At 38.2% G+C, this 15815-nt stretch overlaps 1 protein-coding gene across 1 annotated transcript in view; it reads right to left on the reverse strand.

Moving 5' to 3' along the window:
• LOC148775652 (doublecortin domain-containing protein 1-like) overlaps positions 1-11633 on the reverse strand; it is a 175557-nt gene extending 163924 nt beyond the window's left edge. Inside the window, exon 1 of the mRNA XM_088843396.1 lies at positions 11347-11633. Coding sequence (XP_088699522.1) covers positions 11347-11498 — 152 coding nt within the window. The 5' untranslated portion in view covers positions 11499-11633. The remainder of the gene's footprint in view (positions 1-11346) is intronic.
• Positions 11634-15815: the final 4182 nt, after the last annotated feature.

The raw sequence follows: 15815 nt of genomic DNA on the forward strand, positions 1-15815 counted from the left end.
AGATCACAGGCCCCAATATTTAGACCAGACACAACCCACCTTCATTCACAGCACCGTCGACTATTGTATCAGAGACAGCAACAGATTAGAAAGTACTTAACCTACTCTCTTGTGGTTTCTTAATTTAGGTTTCATTTTTGACCAATTTAGCTTACTTTTTAAATAAATTTAATTGATATTGCACTTATTTCAGCTGGCTAAATCAGATCATATATGCTATTGCTTTATGTTTTTAATGCACAATTTTTGAATGACTACAGCTCATCAACTTATTTCCAAGTTGCTGTAATTCTGAAATACAGTTTAGATCTGGGATGGAGAGGGGGCGGTGGTCAACATATTATACTCACTCCTTACCAAGTTCTTCCCATACTTTTAACTGCATTTTGTTTACCATCTCGGCAAACAAAGGCAATCTTGAAATATAGTCTCTAGCATTACATTTGAGTTTTATATAGGGCCAAATATTTGTAGTTCATCAAGTATTTAGCTGAACTAAATACTTGAACAGAGCATCCCTGACCTGGGATGACATGCAAATCTATGTGAATACCAAGTCTGAAAGATGGAAAATATAGAGTTGCTAGTATGATAAAATGAAACAAATATATTTGAGAATATTGAGCTGTGTAGATAGAGGATCAGGCATAGAGGATGTTGGCTTTCATGTGTTACTGTAATTGAGGTAATTTTATACAAACCACATTCTTTCCAATTTGCTAGTTCCTCAATAGTCCTTATACATAATATAACCTCCCCATCCACACAATTACAAAATAATGTATGCTTAGTGTGGAAAGCTTAGCATGAACAGCTCCTCCTCTGAATTCTTCTCATCCACAAATTTTATTATAGCCACAGTTATTTCTTCTGGCCTGTCTTCTTTATGTCCACAAATTTGTAAAATAGTTGACTGCATGCTCAGTTGCTCAGTTGTGTCTGACTCTTTGTGACTCCATGGACTGTAGCCTGCCAGGCTTCCCTGTCCATGGAATTTTCCCAGCAAGAATATTTGAGTGGGTTGCCACTTCCTACTCCAGGGAATCGTCCCGACCCAAGGGTCAAACCCATATCTCCTGCATTGGCAGGCGGGTTCTTTACCACAGAGCCACCTGGGAAGCCCATTCCTCTAAAGGAATGAAAGGTAGTCATGTGCCAGAGGATAAGCATGTGGGTGAGAGTTGATACAGTGGGTCCATGGAGCGCAAACACTGGGATCTGAGCAGTTGTATTTTATTATTATCTCTATTGTTTTCATCACATGTTTCTATCCCAATCTGCCCTGGACTGAGCATAGCACTGGGGAGAATGGCCTTCTCTACACCCTGAGGATCCACCCAGGTTTATAACCGTGGCGAACAGCATCCTGAATGGATCACCGGACTTTAGCTCTGGCAGAGGTGGGACTACCCTGTAGACTACCTGAGCCACTCAGATATTGATGGCAGTGAAGAGTGGGGGCATGAGACAGCAGTCATGTCACAGAGGCCATGTTTCTGCAGCAACAGAGTGCAAATAGTCACCCAGCTCTTCATCCTGGGGGAAGAGCAGTGAATGGCCAGGAGGAAAGATCTGCAGGTCTCAAATACAGTTCTCAGTGTCCATACACAGTTACTTGGAAAGCAAATTCCCACGTAAGGAAAAAAAGGGGTTCCCTACTTAAATGAAGAATGAGGTGTCTTTCTTTTTTAATGAAAGCTTTCTGTTTACTGTCAAATATTTTTACAAATATACTAGTGATCTTATGTAATAACCCATTATCCTACCACCACAGTGCAAAGGGTTGTTATTTTTTTCATATTCCAAAGCTTCAACCACATCAAATTTTTAATATAATACTTCACCTTTTTTACTTAACACTGTTTTGCAACTATTTTTCAGACTGCTATATGAGCTATACAAATTTTACTGGAATGTAATATTTTGTCAGGTATATATTGCTTTGTTCAACTGAGTAATTTACAGGTCATCTACTATTTTTGTCTACTGTGTGTAAAGAATTTGCCTGCAATTCAGGAGACTCAGGAGACTTGTGTTCAATCCCTGGGTCAGGAAAATACCCTGGAGGAGGAAATGGCAACCCACTCCAGTGTTCTTGCCTGGAGAATCCATGGACAGAGGAATCTGGTGGGCTACAGTCCATGGGGTAGCAACGAGTCGGACATGACTGAAGTAACTGAGCATGCATGCACATATATTCCCCCCGTTCTGGTAACAGCATTTGTATCCTTTTGGGAAACTATTCATCCCTACTCCTCCTAAATCTACATGATTCTGGTAGGTTTAGGACGATAAAGTATATAAGTTTCTTGGTGATGGTTTAGTTGCCAAGTCATGTATGACTCTTGCAGCCCTCTGGATTGTAGCCTGCCAGGCTCCTCTGTCCATGGGATTCTCCAAGCAAGAATACTGGAGTGGATTGCCATTTCCTTCTCCAGATGAGTTACTTGGTAAATGGTAAAAAGAATTTTTATGGTTCTACCATATACGTATCTATCATTTACTTTTCTCTAGTAATTTATATATGAAAGGAGGAGGAAGGTAGTTTTTCATGTTAAAAAGTCACTATGGTCCACTGTCTTTCAGTCAGTCAGTTCAGTGGCTCAGTCGTGTCCGACTCTTTGCGACCCCATGAATCACAGCACGCCAGGCCTCCCTGTCCATCACCAACTCCCGGAGTTCACTCAAACTCATGTCCACAGAGTCGGTGATGCCATCCAGCCATCTCATTCTCTGTCGTCCCCATCTCCTCCCAACCCCAATCCTTCCCAGCATCAGAGTCTTTTCCAGTGAGTCAACTCGTTGCATGAGGTGGCCAAAGTATTGGAGCTTCAGCCTCAGCATCAGTCCTTCCAATGAACACCCAGGATTGATCTCCTTTAGAATGGACTGGTTGGATCTCCTTTCAGTCCAAGGGACTCTCAAGAGTCTTCTCCAGCACCACAGTTCAAAAGCATCAATTCTTCGGCGATCAGCTTTCTTCACAGTCTTTAGTCTTCAGCTTAATTTTATCAACATTGATGACAGGTTTGCACTAGTTCTTAAACACTATGGAACACTTCTTTCTTAAAACAACTATGTGTTTCCTAGTGTGTGTGAGGATGATCACACAACTTGGCAAGGCTAACTTATCCCACATGGGAATTAAACTCACACACAGGGTTTGCTAAATTAATGCTGGAAATGTGGGGTTTAGGATCATTCAGCTTGCAAGGAACAAATAAGCATTTGGGTTTTGGGTGACAGAACTTAAAGCAGGATACAAAAAAGTTAAGGAGATAAAACCACTCCAGTAGAGCACAAAGAGAATCAGAAGACCATTTACTGCCCTCCAGGAAATACTAGTGACTTAAGACCAGCTCTAGACTGTTTTTTGACTCAGGAACCTCATCTCTCCTTCTGTGTCTGCTTCCTCTGTCTACATCTTATTGCTCATCTTATGAGCTTAATGTGTGCGTAGTTGTGTCTGACTCTGTGTGACCGTATGGACTGTAGCCCACCAGGTTCCTCTGTCCATAAGATTTTCCGGGCAAGAATACTGGAGTGAGTTGCCATGCCCTCCTCCAGGGGATCTTCCTGATTCAGGGATTGAACCAGCATCTCTTATGTCTCCTGCATTGGCAGGCAGGTTCTTTATCACTAGCACCATCTGGGAAGCCCCTCTTATGGCCTAACCTATCTCTATCCTCCTCCTCCTCCCTCATGACTTCTGCTAATATCCTCTATATGTCTCATTTCTATACCACACGACTTTCTGCAGACTCTGTATGATACATTCAATTCCCCCAAAAGTTTAATTTCATTACTACCCCTGTTGGGTAGAACTCTCAAGCTGGGCAACTTCATAAGCTATTGGAAAACCTGTGGATGAGAAGGGACCCATAAGTGGCCCCGGAACTAGAACAGCAGGATAATAAGGTACGTAGGAGGTTAGAGTAAGATGGGTATCAGGTGCCTCCCAAAAGAGGAAAACATAATTGGCAGGGATTTACATGGCCTGTACTGAGTGAGAAGAGCAGGGACACTATCAAGTTTGATTGAAAAAGTACTCACTAAAATGTATCCCACAATTTAAATTACTAGAGTAACTAGAGGCTAGAGTCCATGGGACCACAAAGAGCTGGACATGACTGAGTGGCTGAGCACATATTATCCTCCAGACAATGCCAGAACCTTAGAATGTATCATATCCACTTACTGCTGCTTCTACAGGCTGGTCATCAATAATCTTTAATTCCATTTTTCTTGGATAGGTGCATCTACCTTTCACGGCTCCTGGTTTTATGTAGAGAACTTAACTTCAAAATTCTGCCTGTGTGAGTTTGAGGCTTTGCATCCTTTGCTCTCTGTGATTCTTATGAATTATCATATACATATTTTATTATAATTTCTATGAAGATCGACATCTTATTATTTCTTTTAAGATACACATTTTGATAAGATCTACACTTGTTAGCTATCTTTTATAAAATTTGATAAATTGTATCACAGTTTTCTTAGACTTTCTTTTTTCCCAACTAGAAAATTCCCACTAGGAATTCCATGTGGATTTTTAAACTAGTTGTTTTAGGAAATGAAAAAATAACCTTTATCCCCCCCAAAAAGAAAAAATAGCCTTTATTAAAAAAAAAACCTTATTTTTGTCTTAATTTACTGTAGAGGCTTCCTACCACATTCTAGAACATAGGCTCATTTTATAACCAGATCTTATTTTTGAACTTTCTATGTCAGGATTATTATCTTGTCCTAAGTCTATGATATGTCTCTACTGTGAATCTTTCATTATATCTGTAGGTCATTCACATATACACATATTTCAAGGAGCTTTTTCTTAAGACTTCTATGCCCCCTGAATTGGGAGCGTGGAGTCTTAGCCACTGGACCACCAGGGAAGTCCCTCAATCAGTAAGTACTTAATAAATATTAATTGAACTCAGTTTTTACATTTTCTAAAACCCCTTCCATAATAACAATAATTGTCTAGTGAAAAAGAGAAATGTCATACACATAGTCATGCATATAAATTTACAATAACTGTGATTAGTACTGTGAAGGAAAAGTCTTGGTTATTAAGATGAAGTAGTTCAGGGGTCAGGGATATAGAGAAAAATCTCAACAAATCTGTACAAGCTGATAGGACATATGTGAGGGATTAACCCCAATAGATCCTGCTGCTGCTGCTGCTAAGTCACTTCAGTCGTGTCTGACTCTGTGCGACCCCAGAGACGGCAGCCCACCAGGCTCCCCCGTCCCTGGGATTCTCCAGGCAAGAACACTGGAGTGGGTTGCCATTTCCTTCTCCAATAGATCCTAGTCATTCCTTATTTCAAATCATTCTGCCAGGTCCTGTGCAAGAACTGATATACTTTTTGCATATTGATATCTTTACTTTGTGATTTATTATGTGATTTCAGATGATTTCATATCCCATTCTGCAAGGGTAAGAACCTTGTTTTATCTCTTTACTGCCACTGGAACTCAGCTAATGATTGATATGTAAGAATTATTTGATAATTATGACATCATGAAAAAATGTATCACAAAAATTCCATTGATAAGAAACATATACAATTTAAAAATTCAGTTCAGTCTCCTAGTCGTGTCCGACTCTTTGTGACCCCATGGATCACAGCACGCCAGGCCTCCCTGTCCATCACTAACTCCCAGAGTTCACTCAAACTCATATATAATAAAGCCAAAAGTCAAAACTATGTCATGTAACACTGATTATCTAAGGGTCCTTTCTCCATTTTTCCTTAGATGAAAAGCCTCAGTTATGTTTGAACAGTCACCCTCTTTATATGTTCATGGAAGGCATCCCCTGATATCTGCAGTGGGTAAATATTCAGTGGTCTGACACCAGTGATGGGAATGCCATTTCCCTTGCATGATGGGTTACTTAAGCAGCCTGTGATCCAATACTGACCAGTGAGAAATGAGGAGCAGCGTTCTGGAGAAAGGTTTTTGCACTAATAAAAAAGAGATTTAAATAATCAAATACCTATCCTCTTTAGTCAGAAATTGTCTAGTGGATTCTAGTGAGCATATGATGAGCCTTCCCAGTAAGAGGATTCAAACCCAAGGATCTAGCCAATATTGTAAGGATGATGCAGGGAAAGATATAAAGGGTCAGGTTCTTTGATGCTCCTGCTGAAGCACTGAGCAAACCCTAGAATTGCCCTGTCTCTGAAATTCCTGTTACACGAGACAGCGCCTGTCCAGTTTTAAAGTCACTTTCGGCCGAATTTCCCATTACTCTGCTAATAGCAGCCTAACTTATACAATGAACTTTCTAATCACATTTGCTTCACTTTTAGCTTTATTCAAAATCTTGACTCTTTTGAATGTTTTATGATGGGCTAAAATATAAACTAATATGGTATTTTCTTTAAAATGTGACTTTTATTTTATCAAGAACACTTCACCAGAAATTTCAGCATAAGCATAAAATGACGTAGAGGTTTTCCCCTGATTTGAAAAACAAAGCATCCTTGGTGAGTTGAGATTTCTATGGGAGAAATCTGCATGTGGCTAATAATTCTATTCATAAGTAGGAAGTGTGGCTACTTTGACAGATCATGGCTCAATAACAAGCATGCAGGTCTAAGTTATCACACAGTTTGGATGTGAATTCAACAGCAGCATAATGACAGTTGCCAAGGATTTGTGCTTGCTGTCGCTTCATACCAGTGTTGCCTGTCAAAATGTCTCTTTTTCTTATACAGAAGCCATAGAATTTTTATGGATAGCAATTACTTACAATGTACAATGAAGTACATCAAATCTAACAACCACTCTTTAGCCCCTCATTATTTGGTAGTCTCTTTGTTAAATGTAGTCAACCATTTTCATCTAAATTATTTATTTATACTGTATATTTGACAAGCATATATTTCTCGCTTTATATTCCTATGGCATTTAAACCTTCCTGAAGAGTTATGGTTTTTTTTTTAATATTGTCATTTGTAAAACTTGTCTTTATCCTATTACCATTTTAACCATAATTAAACTCTCTAATTGGAATAAATACAAATAAGAAAATGTAAACATAAAGGAAAATGACCTTAAGTACATTTAATAAGAAATCACCAACTTAAAATACTGGATGCAACAGATAAAAGAAATAACCCCACATATGTTTGGTGCATGGAATCTTGTACAAAATCTGGAGTACACAAAGCACGAAGATTTCATTACTTGTCGTTCTACCTTTCCCCCAGTTGAAGAAACAAATAACCTCTAAAGACATAAACACATTTCTACAATTACTAGGTAAAATGTAATTTAAACATCATGGAAAGTGAATAATAGAAGTAGCAATAATAAATGTGAGTAATTTCCCCAAAATTTAATTTTGAATACCAGAAGAAAATGTAATTCTAGTTTGACCTAGAAATATTGGTAAAGATTCCTTGATTGCAGAGCAATTTTCAATTATTTTATAACATGATAAGCCCAATTTTTATTTGTAGCTCAATTACTGAATAATAACTAATGTATTATGTTCAAATTACACGTATACCCTAAAGGAGATATTCAATGTTTCTTAAATTGAACTTTCTTGCTTTTGTAGAAGGAAATGTAAAAACGAAAAACAATTTATACAATTTGTAAAGGACTCATCTGAATACAGGATCAGGGCATAAATTATCCCACTCAAAGGAAAAAAATGAATATTACTTCTGCTTGTGCAGAAGTACAAAGGAATAAAGTACATCTTAAATCTAAAATTGGGGAGATTATAGAAATATAAGGATTTTCCAGGGGAAATGCAAATTTTTAGAAAGAAATGATATAGTCTTTTAACATTTTTAAAGTATAGCTCAGTCAGTAAAGAATCTGCCTGCAATGCAGGAGACCTGGGTTCGATTCTGAGGTTGGGAAGATCCCCTGGAGAAGGAAATGGCAACCCACTCCAGTATTCTTGCCAGGAGAATCCCATGGACAGAAGAGCCTGGTAGGCTACAGTCTATGGGGTCTCAAGAGTCAGACACAAATTAGCGACTAAACCACCACCACCAATATATTAATGTTTGGATCTGCAGAGTTTTATTTTTTAAAGACTTTAAGGAAAAATCTGACAAAAGTTTTGAATTAGGAAAAGTGTGATTTGTTGGGCAATGGAGGTTGAAAACAGTGGAGGTGTTGCCTTGTTGGTGCCTTGCTGTCCCCAGAAAACATGATTAAAATATATGTGGGATAGATAGAGATAATAACTGTCCAGACCATTCTGTTAGTTTTGTGATATACAATTTTGGGACTTGCCTGGCAGTCCAGTTTTTAAGACTTCACTTTCCAATGCAGGAGGTGCAGGTTAAATCCTTGGTTGGGGAGTTAAGATCCCACAAGGCTCACAGCCAAAACATAAAACAGAAGCAATACCATAAACTAATTCAATGAAGACTTAAAATGGTCTACATAAAAAAAAAATCTTCTTAAAAATGAAATTTTAATTTGGAAATCATCCACTTTTAGCATTCAGAGACACCTTCCACAAATACAGCAGAACTGCCCCTAGATACCTACCAATAAATAATTGATTCTGCTTTATGCTTCAAAGGTTGATACCCTGTACCAGGTCACCTGGGAATGCATCAGACTACAGCTGGGTAGGAAAAGTTCCCTATCATTTGCTTTCCTTGAAGTAACCACAAGAATGAAGCTAGACTTCTCCAGTCATCTCACCTTTTGGTGGCAAGTCATAAAATGGGAGGATCAGTCCTTCTTGGGCACATATATTGAATTCACACTACTGATGATTAGTTTTCTTTTTGGGGGGAAGGCTCCTGGCACAGCAGTATTTCCTTTGTTACAAATAAATATAACATAGAGTGACAGAGGCAAACCATTGTAAGAACACAAAAAAGAGGGAAAAGAAGGATAAGGTAAATGTAATAAAAAGTAAATTAATACCACAGATAATAACATGAGAATAATGTGATTCATCACTGCATGGTTACAATGAATGGATTTAATGTGGGCAGGTTTTGTAAAAACGTACAATGTGTTAAATAGTGAAGAAAAGTACAGTCTCCATTATGTAAGTAAAGGAACAACAAATTGATTATAATAATTATTTCTCATAAAGGATCAAAATATGGTGGAATAAAGGTGGCAAGGGAAAAAAGGATGAGACAAGAGATGTTTTAACCTCAATCAGGGGGAAACATCTTTACTCATAGAGAAAATTGCCTCTCTCTGATAATCATATTAATGCCAATGGAGTTTAGATTACCATTAGCCTTTATGAACTTGACCTTTCAGGTTGAAACTCAGAATTTTCTTTTTCATAAAAGTAAAAGGTCTCTGGGCATTGTCTTTGACTTTCTATTCAATTGTCAAGAAGAGGGTTACTTCATTTTCTAGGTATATCATATTCAAAGTTGATGGTAACAGACAATGGTGACAGAAAAGAAGTTAGGATCCAGACAAAGAAATAGAAGTACAATGAAACAAACTGTAAAAAAAAAATGTGGTAGGAAAAGTGTAATATGAAAAACAAAGACTGGCATATTAAAAGAAAAATGGCAAATAAAACAAAAGTTAGAGACTCAGACAAAGAATAGAAAGAAACTGAATAAATAAAATTACAAGCTGTATAAAAGATATCACAAAAGACAGAATAAAAAGTAAACCTATTACTATTTTGCAAAGGAAACTTGGTAAAAATAAATTCTAAAGGCAATTTTAAAATGTGCAAACATACATCAGCATTGGCAGTTGTATAAAGGATTACTTAAAAATCCTATTTAGAAATTTTTTTCCATTGTCTTATTAGGAGGAACACTATCAGGAGAAACCTATGTTTCTACAGTATAACCACTGGGTAGTGATTTCCGAAACATTATCTAGCCATGTAGCTGGCACACTGTGTCAGTGATCTCATACATTGCGAACATGCACTCATAGCTTAGAGGAATAAGGCAAAACAAAGGTTAGCTGAAAATCTATATTTCACTTTCGCCTAAAAACTTAGTGACAGATAAAAAAAAACAAACTCTTCAAAGATATAAATAGGAGATATCATATCTAAGGAGATTAACACAATCCCTAATTTAAGAATACTTTCTTCAATATTTTTATAATCTATATTTCCTTTTAAACATAAAAACTATGGCATCACATTTAGCCAGACAACAGTTTATCAATACCTGACAGGTACTTTTTTGTTCTTTCACTTTCTTTTTTCTAATATTTATTTATTTGGCTGCACCAGGTCTTATTTATGGTGGGACCTTTTATTTTCTAAGTTGCAGCAAGTGGGATCTACTTCCCCAACCAGGGATTGAACTCAAGCCCCCAGCACTGGGAGCATGGAGTCTTAGCCTCTGGACTACCAGGAAAGTCTCTGTTCTTTTACTTTCTAATCGAGAAAAAAACACAGGAAAAATATCTCTGTCTCCTCTGCTTTATATTTCTGAGAAGTGTGGTAGAGTAAAGTAGTTAAGAGCTTTATCTGTGGAGTTAGAACTATCTGGGTTCAAACTTTACCTTCTCTACTTACCCTGATGGCTCAGACTGTAAAGAATCTGCCTGCAATGAGGGAGACCTGGGTCCAATCCCTGGGTAAGGAAGATCCCCTGGAGAAGGAAATGGCAACCCACTCCAGTATTCCTGCCTGGAGAATCCCATGAACAGAGGAGCCTGGCAGGCAACAAGTCCATGGGTTACAAAGAATCAGACAGGACTGAGCAACTAACACACTTTCTTTACCTACCAGCTGTGTGATATTAATTAACCTCTCTCGGTCTTCATTTCCTCATATGTGAAATGGAGATGACTAAAATACTGTCTGCCTTACATTCCTCTCAACGTTGTTTTGATAACTAAATAAATATAATACAGGTTAAGCACTTAGCCTGGTGACTGCTGCTGCTGCTGAGTCGCTTCAGTCATGTCCGACTCTGTGCGACCCCATAGATGGCAGCCCACCAGGTTCCCCTGTCCCTGGGATTCTCCAGGCAAGAGTACTGGAATGGGTTGCCATTTCCTTCTCTGAGCATGGTGACTGGCAAATAGCAAATACTGCCCGCCTTGCCATTACTGTTATCATCACTATCCTACCTGTCCAAGTCAGGCTCTAGGAATAATTTATGTTTATTGCATCATCTATCTTTTTTATTCCCATAAAATAGAAGAAAACAAAAACCAAACGGAGGGGTTCTAACCTAGGCAACAACCTTGGCAGCCCATCACATCTCCAAATCTTTATTGATACAGACTTTACTAAATACTGAGAATTTACATAAAAGAGCTAACCTTTTAAACCACTTTTATCCCCATCAGAATTAAGCTGCTAAAATAATAATAATAAGTAATAAAAAAGTTTAAGTTGCTGCTTCTTACCTTGGTAAGCCATTTGAAATATATTTGTAAGTTGACTGAATGGTATCCCCATTGAAGGTGTCTTCTGGATTGCTTTGCTGTGATATGTCTGTGACTTTAGTCAAGGGTGATAAAGGAGACTGAGAAAGTACCGCTTTGTGGTCTTCTGCCATTTTCAGCTCAAACTGAGGAAGAATGTTATTTAATTTAAAATGTAAAATCCTCCTGGATTATCAATTGAGGCTGGGCATTAATCACAATTTACTTCCCATTATGTAGTGATTGCTAAATGTGAAATATCATTAGAAATGAGCAGAGATGAGAGCCTAAAGGAAGACAAAAACAAGAATCTAAGTCTTTGATAAGTGCAATACAATTTAAGAAAAAATGATAATTTTTTGCAAAGTATTTTAATTTTGCTATTTGCTAAAACATCGCTAAAGGAACCAGAGATCAAATTGCCAACATCATCGAAAAAGCAAGAGAGTTCACATCTATTTCTGCCTTATTGACTATGCCAAAGCCTTTGACTGTGTGGATCACAATAAACTGTGGAAAATTCTGAAAGAGATGGGAATACCAGACCATTTGACCTGCCTCTTGAGAAACCTGTATGCAGGTCAGGAAGCAACAGTTAGAACTGGACATGGAACAACAGACTGATTCCAAATAGGAAAAGGAGTACGTCAAGGCTGTATATTGTCACCCTGCTTATTTAACCTATATTGCAGAGTACATCGTGAGAAATTCTGGGCTGAAAGAAGCACAAGCTGGAATCAAGATTGCCGGGAGAAATATCAATAACCTCAGATATGCAGATGACACCACCGTTATGGCAGAAAGTGATGAGGAAATAAAGAGCCTCTTGATGAAGGTGAAAGAGGAGAGTGAAAAAGCTGGCTTAAGGCTCAACATTCAGAAAACTAAGATCATGGCATCTAGTCCCATCACTTCACGGCAAATGGATGGGGAAACAGTGGCTGACTTTATTTTTAGGGGGCTCCAAAATCACTGAAGATGGTGACTGCAGCCATGAAATTAAAAGACGCTTACTCCTTGGAAGGAAAGTTATGACCAACCTAGACAGCATATTAAAAAGCAGAGACATTACTTTGCCAACAAAGGTCTGTCTAGTCAAGGCTATGGTTTTTCCAGTAGTCATGTATGGATGTGAGAGTTGGACTATAAAGAAAGCCAAGCGCCAAAGAATTGATGCTTTTGAACTGTGGTGTTGGAGAAGACTTTTGAGAGTCCCTTGGACTGCAAGGAGAGCCAATGAGTCTATCCTAAAGGAAATAAGTCCTGAATATTCTTTGCAAGGACTGATGCTGAAACTGAAACTCTGATACTTTGGCCACCTGATGCGAAGAGCTGACTCTCTGGAAAAGACCCTGATTCTGGGAAAGATTGAGGGCAGGAGGAGAAGGGGGCGACAGAGGATGAGATGGATGGCATCACCGACTCATGGACATGCTGCTGCTGCTGCTGCTCCTGCTAAGTCACTGCAGTCGTGTCCGACTCTGTGCGACCCCACAGACAGCAGCCCACCAGGCTCCTCTGTCCCTGGGATTCTCCAGCCAAGAATACTGGAGTGGGTTGCCATTTCCTTCTCCAATGCATGCATGCATGCAAAGTTGCTTCAGTCATGTCCAACTCTGTGCAACCCCATGGACAGCAGCCCATCAAGCTCCTCTGTCCACGGAATTCTCTAGGCAAGAGTACTGGAGTGGCTTGCCATTTCCTTGTCTACAATGGACATGAGGTTGGGTAAACTCCGGGAGTTGTTGATGGACAGGGGGTCTGGCATGCTGTGGTTCATCAGGTTGCAAAGAGTTGGACACGACTGAGGGACTGAACTGAACTGAATTGAAAATATCGCTAATTACACAAACAACATGAGGAATATGTTACTGAAAAGTACACCACAATGCTTTTTTTGCCTTTTCTCTTTCATTTCTTGGAAGCTACCTTCCTCTTGATTCTGTTGGGAATTATGTGGCCATGCTTTCCTGGAAGTGAGTGTGTCCAAAGTTAGACAATCAAGTAGCTTCCCCAGACACACGGGTTGCTAAGTCAGAGTTTAGTGCTCTGTTTTCTAGGCTTGCTAGTTTTAAGAACAATGTAAACTTCCACCACTGAGAATGAAGCAAAAACAGATGAAAGAAAAAATGAGAGAGATTCTTATGATTAGAAAGTAAATCGCTTTGCAGAACAAAATCTCCTGCGTATTCTGGTGTGTTTCTTCAGTTCAGTTCAGTTCAGTCGTTTATTACATAATCCAATTACTAAAAAAAATAAAAAATTGCACTGAACTATTCAATAATACCTTTTAAAATATAGTAATAGTTTTCTGCAGTAAATGGGAATATTACAATTCAATCTTCACCAAAAGAGGTAGTCATTTTAGTGATGTTTATAGTTTCTTTTTTTCATGTGAAACACTTTCTGGATGCTTTTAGGTGGAATGAGTTAAGTAAGTGTGAAATCATTACCATTATTAAATGCAATATTTTTCTGTAATATCACTGTAAAAACAGTGTCATCCTCACTAAAAGCAGAATGTTTTAACTGGTTAAGTAGAATAGGCAGACTATAAGAGGTTTTCAGATAACATTATAGCACATTACTAATTAAATGAGAACAAATTGTTAATTAGAAATTAAAGAAATAAAAATGCGTTAATTTTAATTTTACTGACATGAAGTACTATGGTATTTTAGCAGAGTACAGAAAAAGGCACTACTTTATGTTTTATTAACACATGAAGAGTTTATTCACTGATACACTGAAAAAAACATTATTTTTCTTTGCATCCATTAACAATTTTACATGAACAGAAGTTCTCCTCTCATATGCCTAGATCTGCTCTTCCACTGTTTTTCTTTTCTTTGTTTTAAAGCCCTGAAAATCACAGTGGTTATGAGCCTGGGCACTGGAGCCATAGTGTCTGGGTTTACCTTCCTGTTGCCCATTTACCGGATGTGACACTTTGGACAAGCCATATAACCTCTCTGTGCATCAGTTCCATTATCTATAAAGTGGGGTTAAGAATAGTAGCCACTTCATACAGTCGATGTGCTTGGCACACAGTAGGTACCAAGTGTCAGCTGTTAAAGAGGAGAGGCTTGATAGTCAGGGCTGCTGCTGCTGCTGCACTGAGTACCAATTACTGACAGTACATGGAGACTTTCCAACGGGCATGCAAGTGTGGATAGTTTCAAGCAAACCAATTTCCAGATCTTTGGCCTCCATATATATGCTTTCCTAAAATGTATAGACATACACATATATATGTAAAACCAAACAATTTTGCTATATACCTAAAATTAACACAGGATTGTAGATTAACTATACTTCAATTAAAAAAAAGGAATTGAGTGGAATAACATTAAGGAGAAATAAGAAAGACATAACATTTTCAGCTGTTGAAGAAGAGCTTCTTAATATTTTTACTGTTTTAAAATCCCAGTAGCATTCAGGCCATGAACATGTGACATCCTGTCATGCCTGAAAACAAGGAAGCCATCAAAGCCAAGTGGGGCATGCCAAAAGGACATGGGAACTAACCTGAAGGGAACTCCAGAGGGCAAAGAGGGGGCACTCTGAACACTGAACAAAAACAAAAGGAAATGATCAGGACTTCCCTGGTGGTCCGGTGGTTAAGACTGCAGGTTTCCACTGCAGGGGGCACAGGTTCAGTCTCTGGTTTGGAGAGCTCGGATCCCACATGCCATGTGGCTTTTACTTCAATCAAGTAAAAGATTGAAACATTAAATGTATAAAAATCCATGATTACCTAATAATACTAAAATAAAGTTTTATAACCTTATTGCTTCATCATTCACCTTTGTTGCTTGCTAGGGCACCAATTTATTATTCTGAAAAATAATAAATATACTGTTCCTGGTTTCCTAAAGGGATTCCCTGGTGGCTCATATGGTAAAGAATCTGCCTGCAATGCAGGAGACCCAGATTCGATCCCTAGGTCGGGAAGATCCCCTGAAGAAGGGAATAGCAGCTACCTACTCCAGTATTCTTGCCTGGAGAATTCCATGGACAGAAGAACCTGGCAGGCTGCAATACATGGGGTTTCCTAAAATAGGCTATAATTCTGGATAACCAAATATATGATGACAGAAAATTCTTTTTCATAGTTAATACATGTAGATGGAATAAAAGAATTAGCAAATCATCATATTGCAAACCATAATAAATAGTGGCTCCAGCTAATGCTTGTCATTATTAGATAAAGAGTGATGGGAAATTTATAATAAATGAATCTGACTGATATCACCTATGCCACTGAAACATATTAATATGTCATTAAAGTAAAACAACCAGAAATTGTTTCTCCTTACGTGAGTTCAGTGAGATTATAAATACAGGAAAATCTATAAAGCATTCATTCAGGCTACAAACACTGAATGTAATCAAGTTTTTAGATCTACCTTCTAGTTTGTGAGAAATAGGAGAGGGTAGAGAAACATGTT

The sequence above is a fragment of the Moschus berezovskii genome, chromosome 14 (genome assembly GCF_049115385.1).
Source record: "Moschus berezovskii isolate FMDL1 chromosome 14, NW_MosBer_1.0, whole genome shotgun sequence".
In the NCBI taxonomy this organism is placed as follows: Eukaryota; Metazoa; Chordata; class Mammalia; order Artiodactyla; family Moschidae; genus Moschus; species Moschus berezovskii.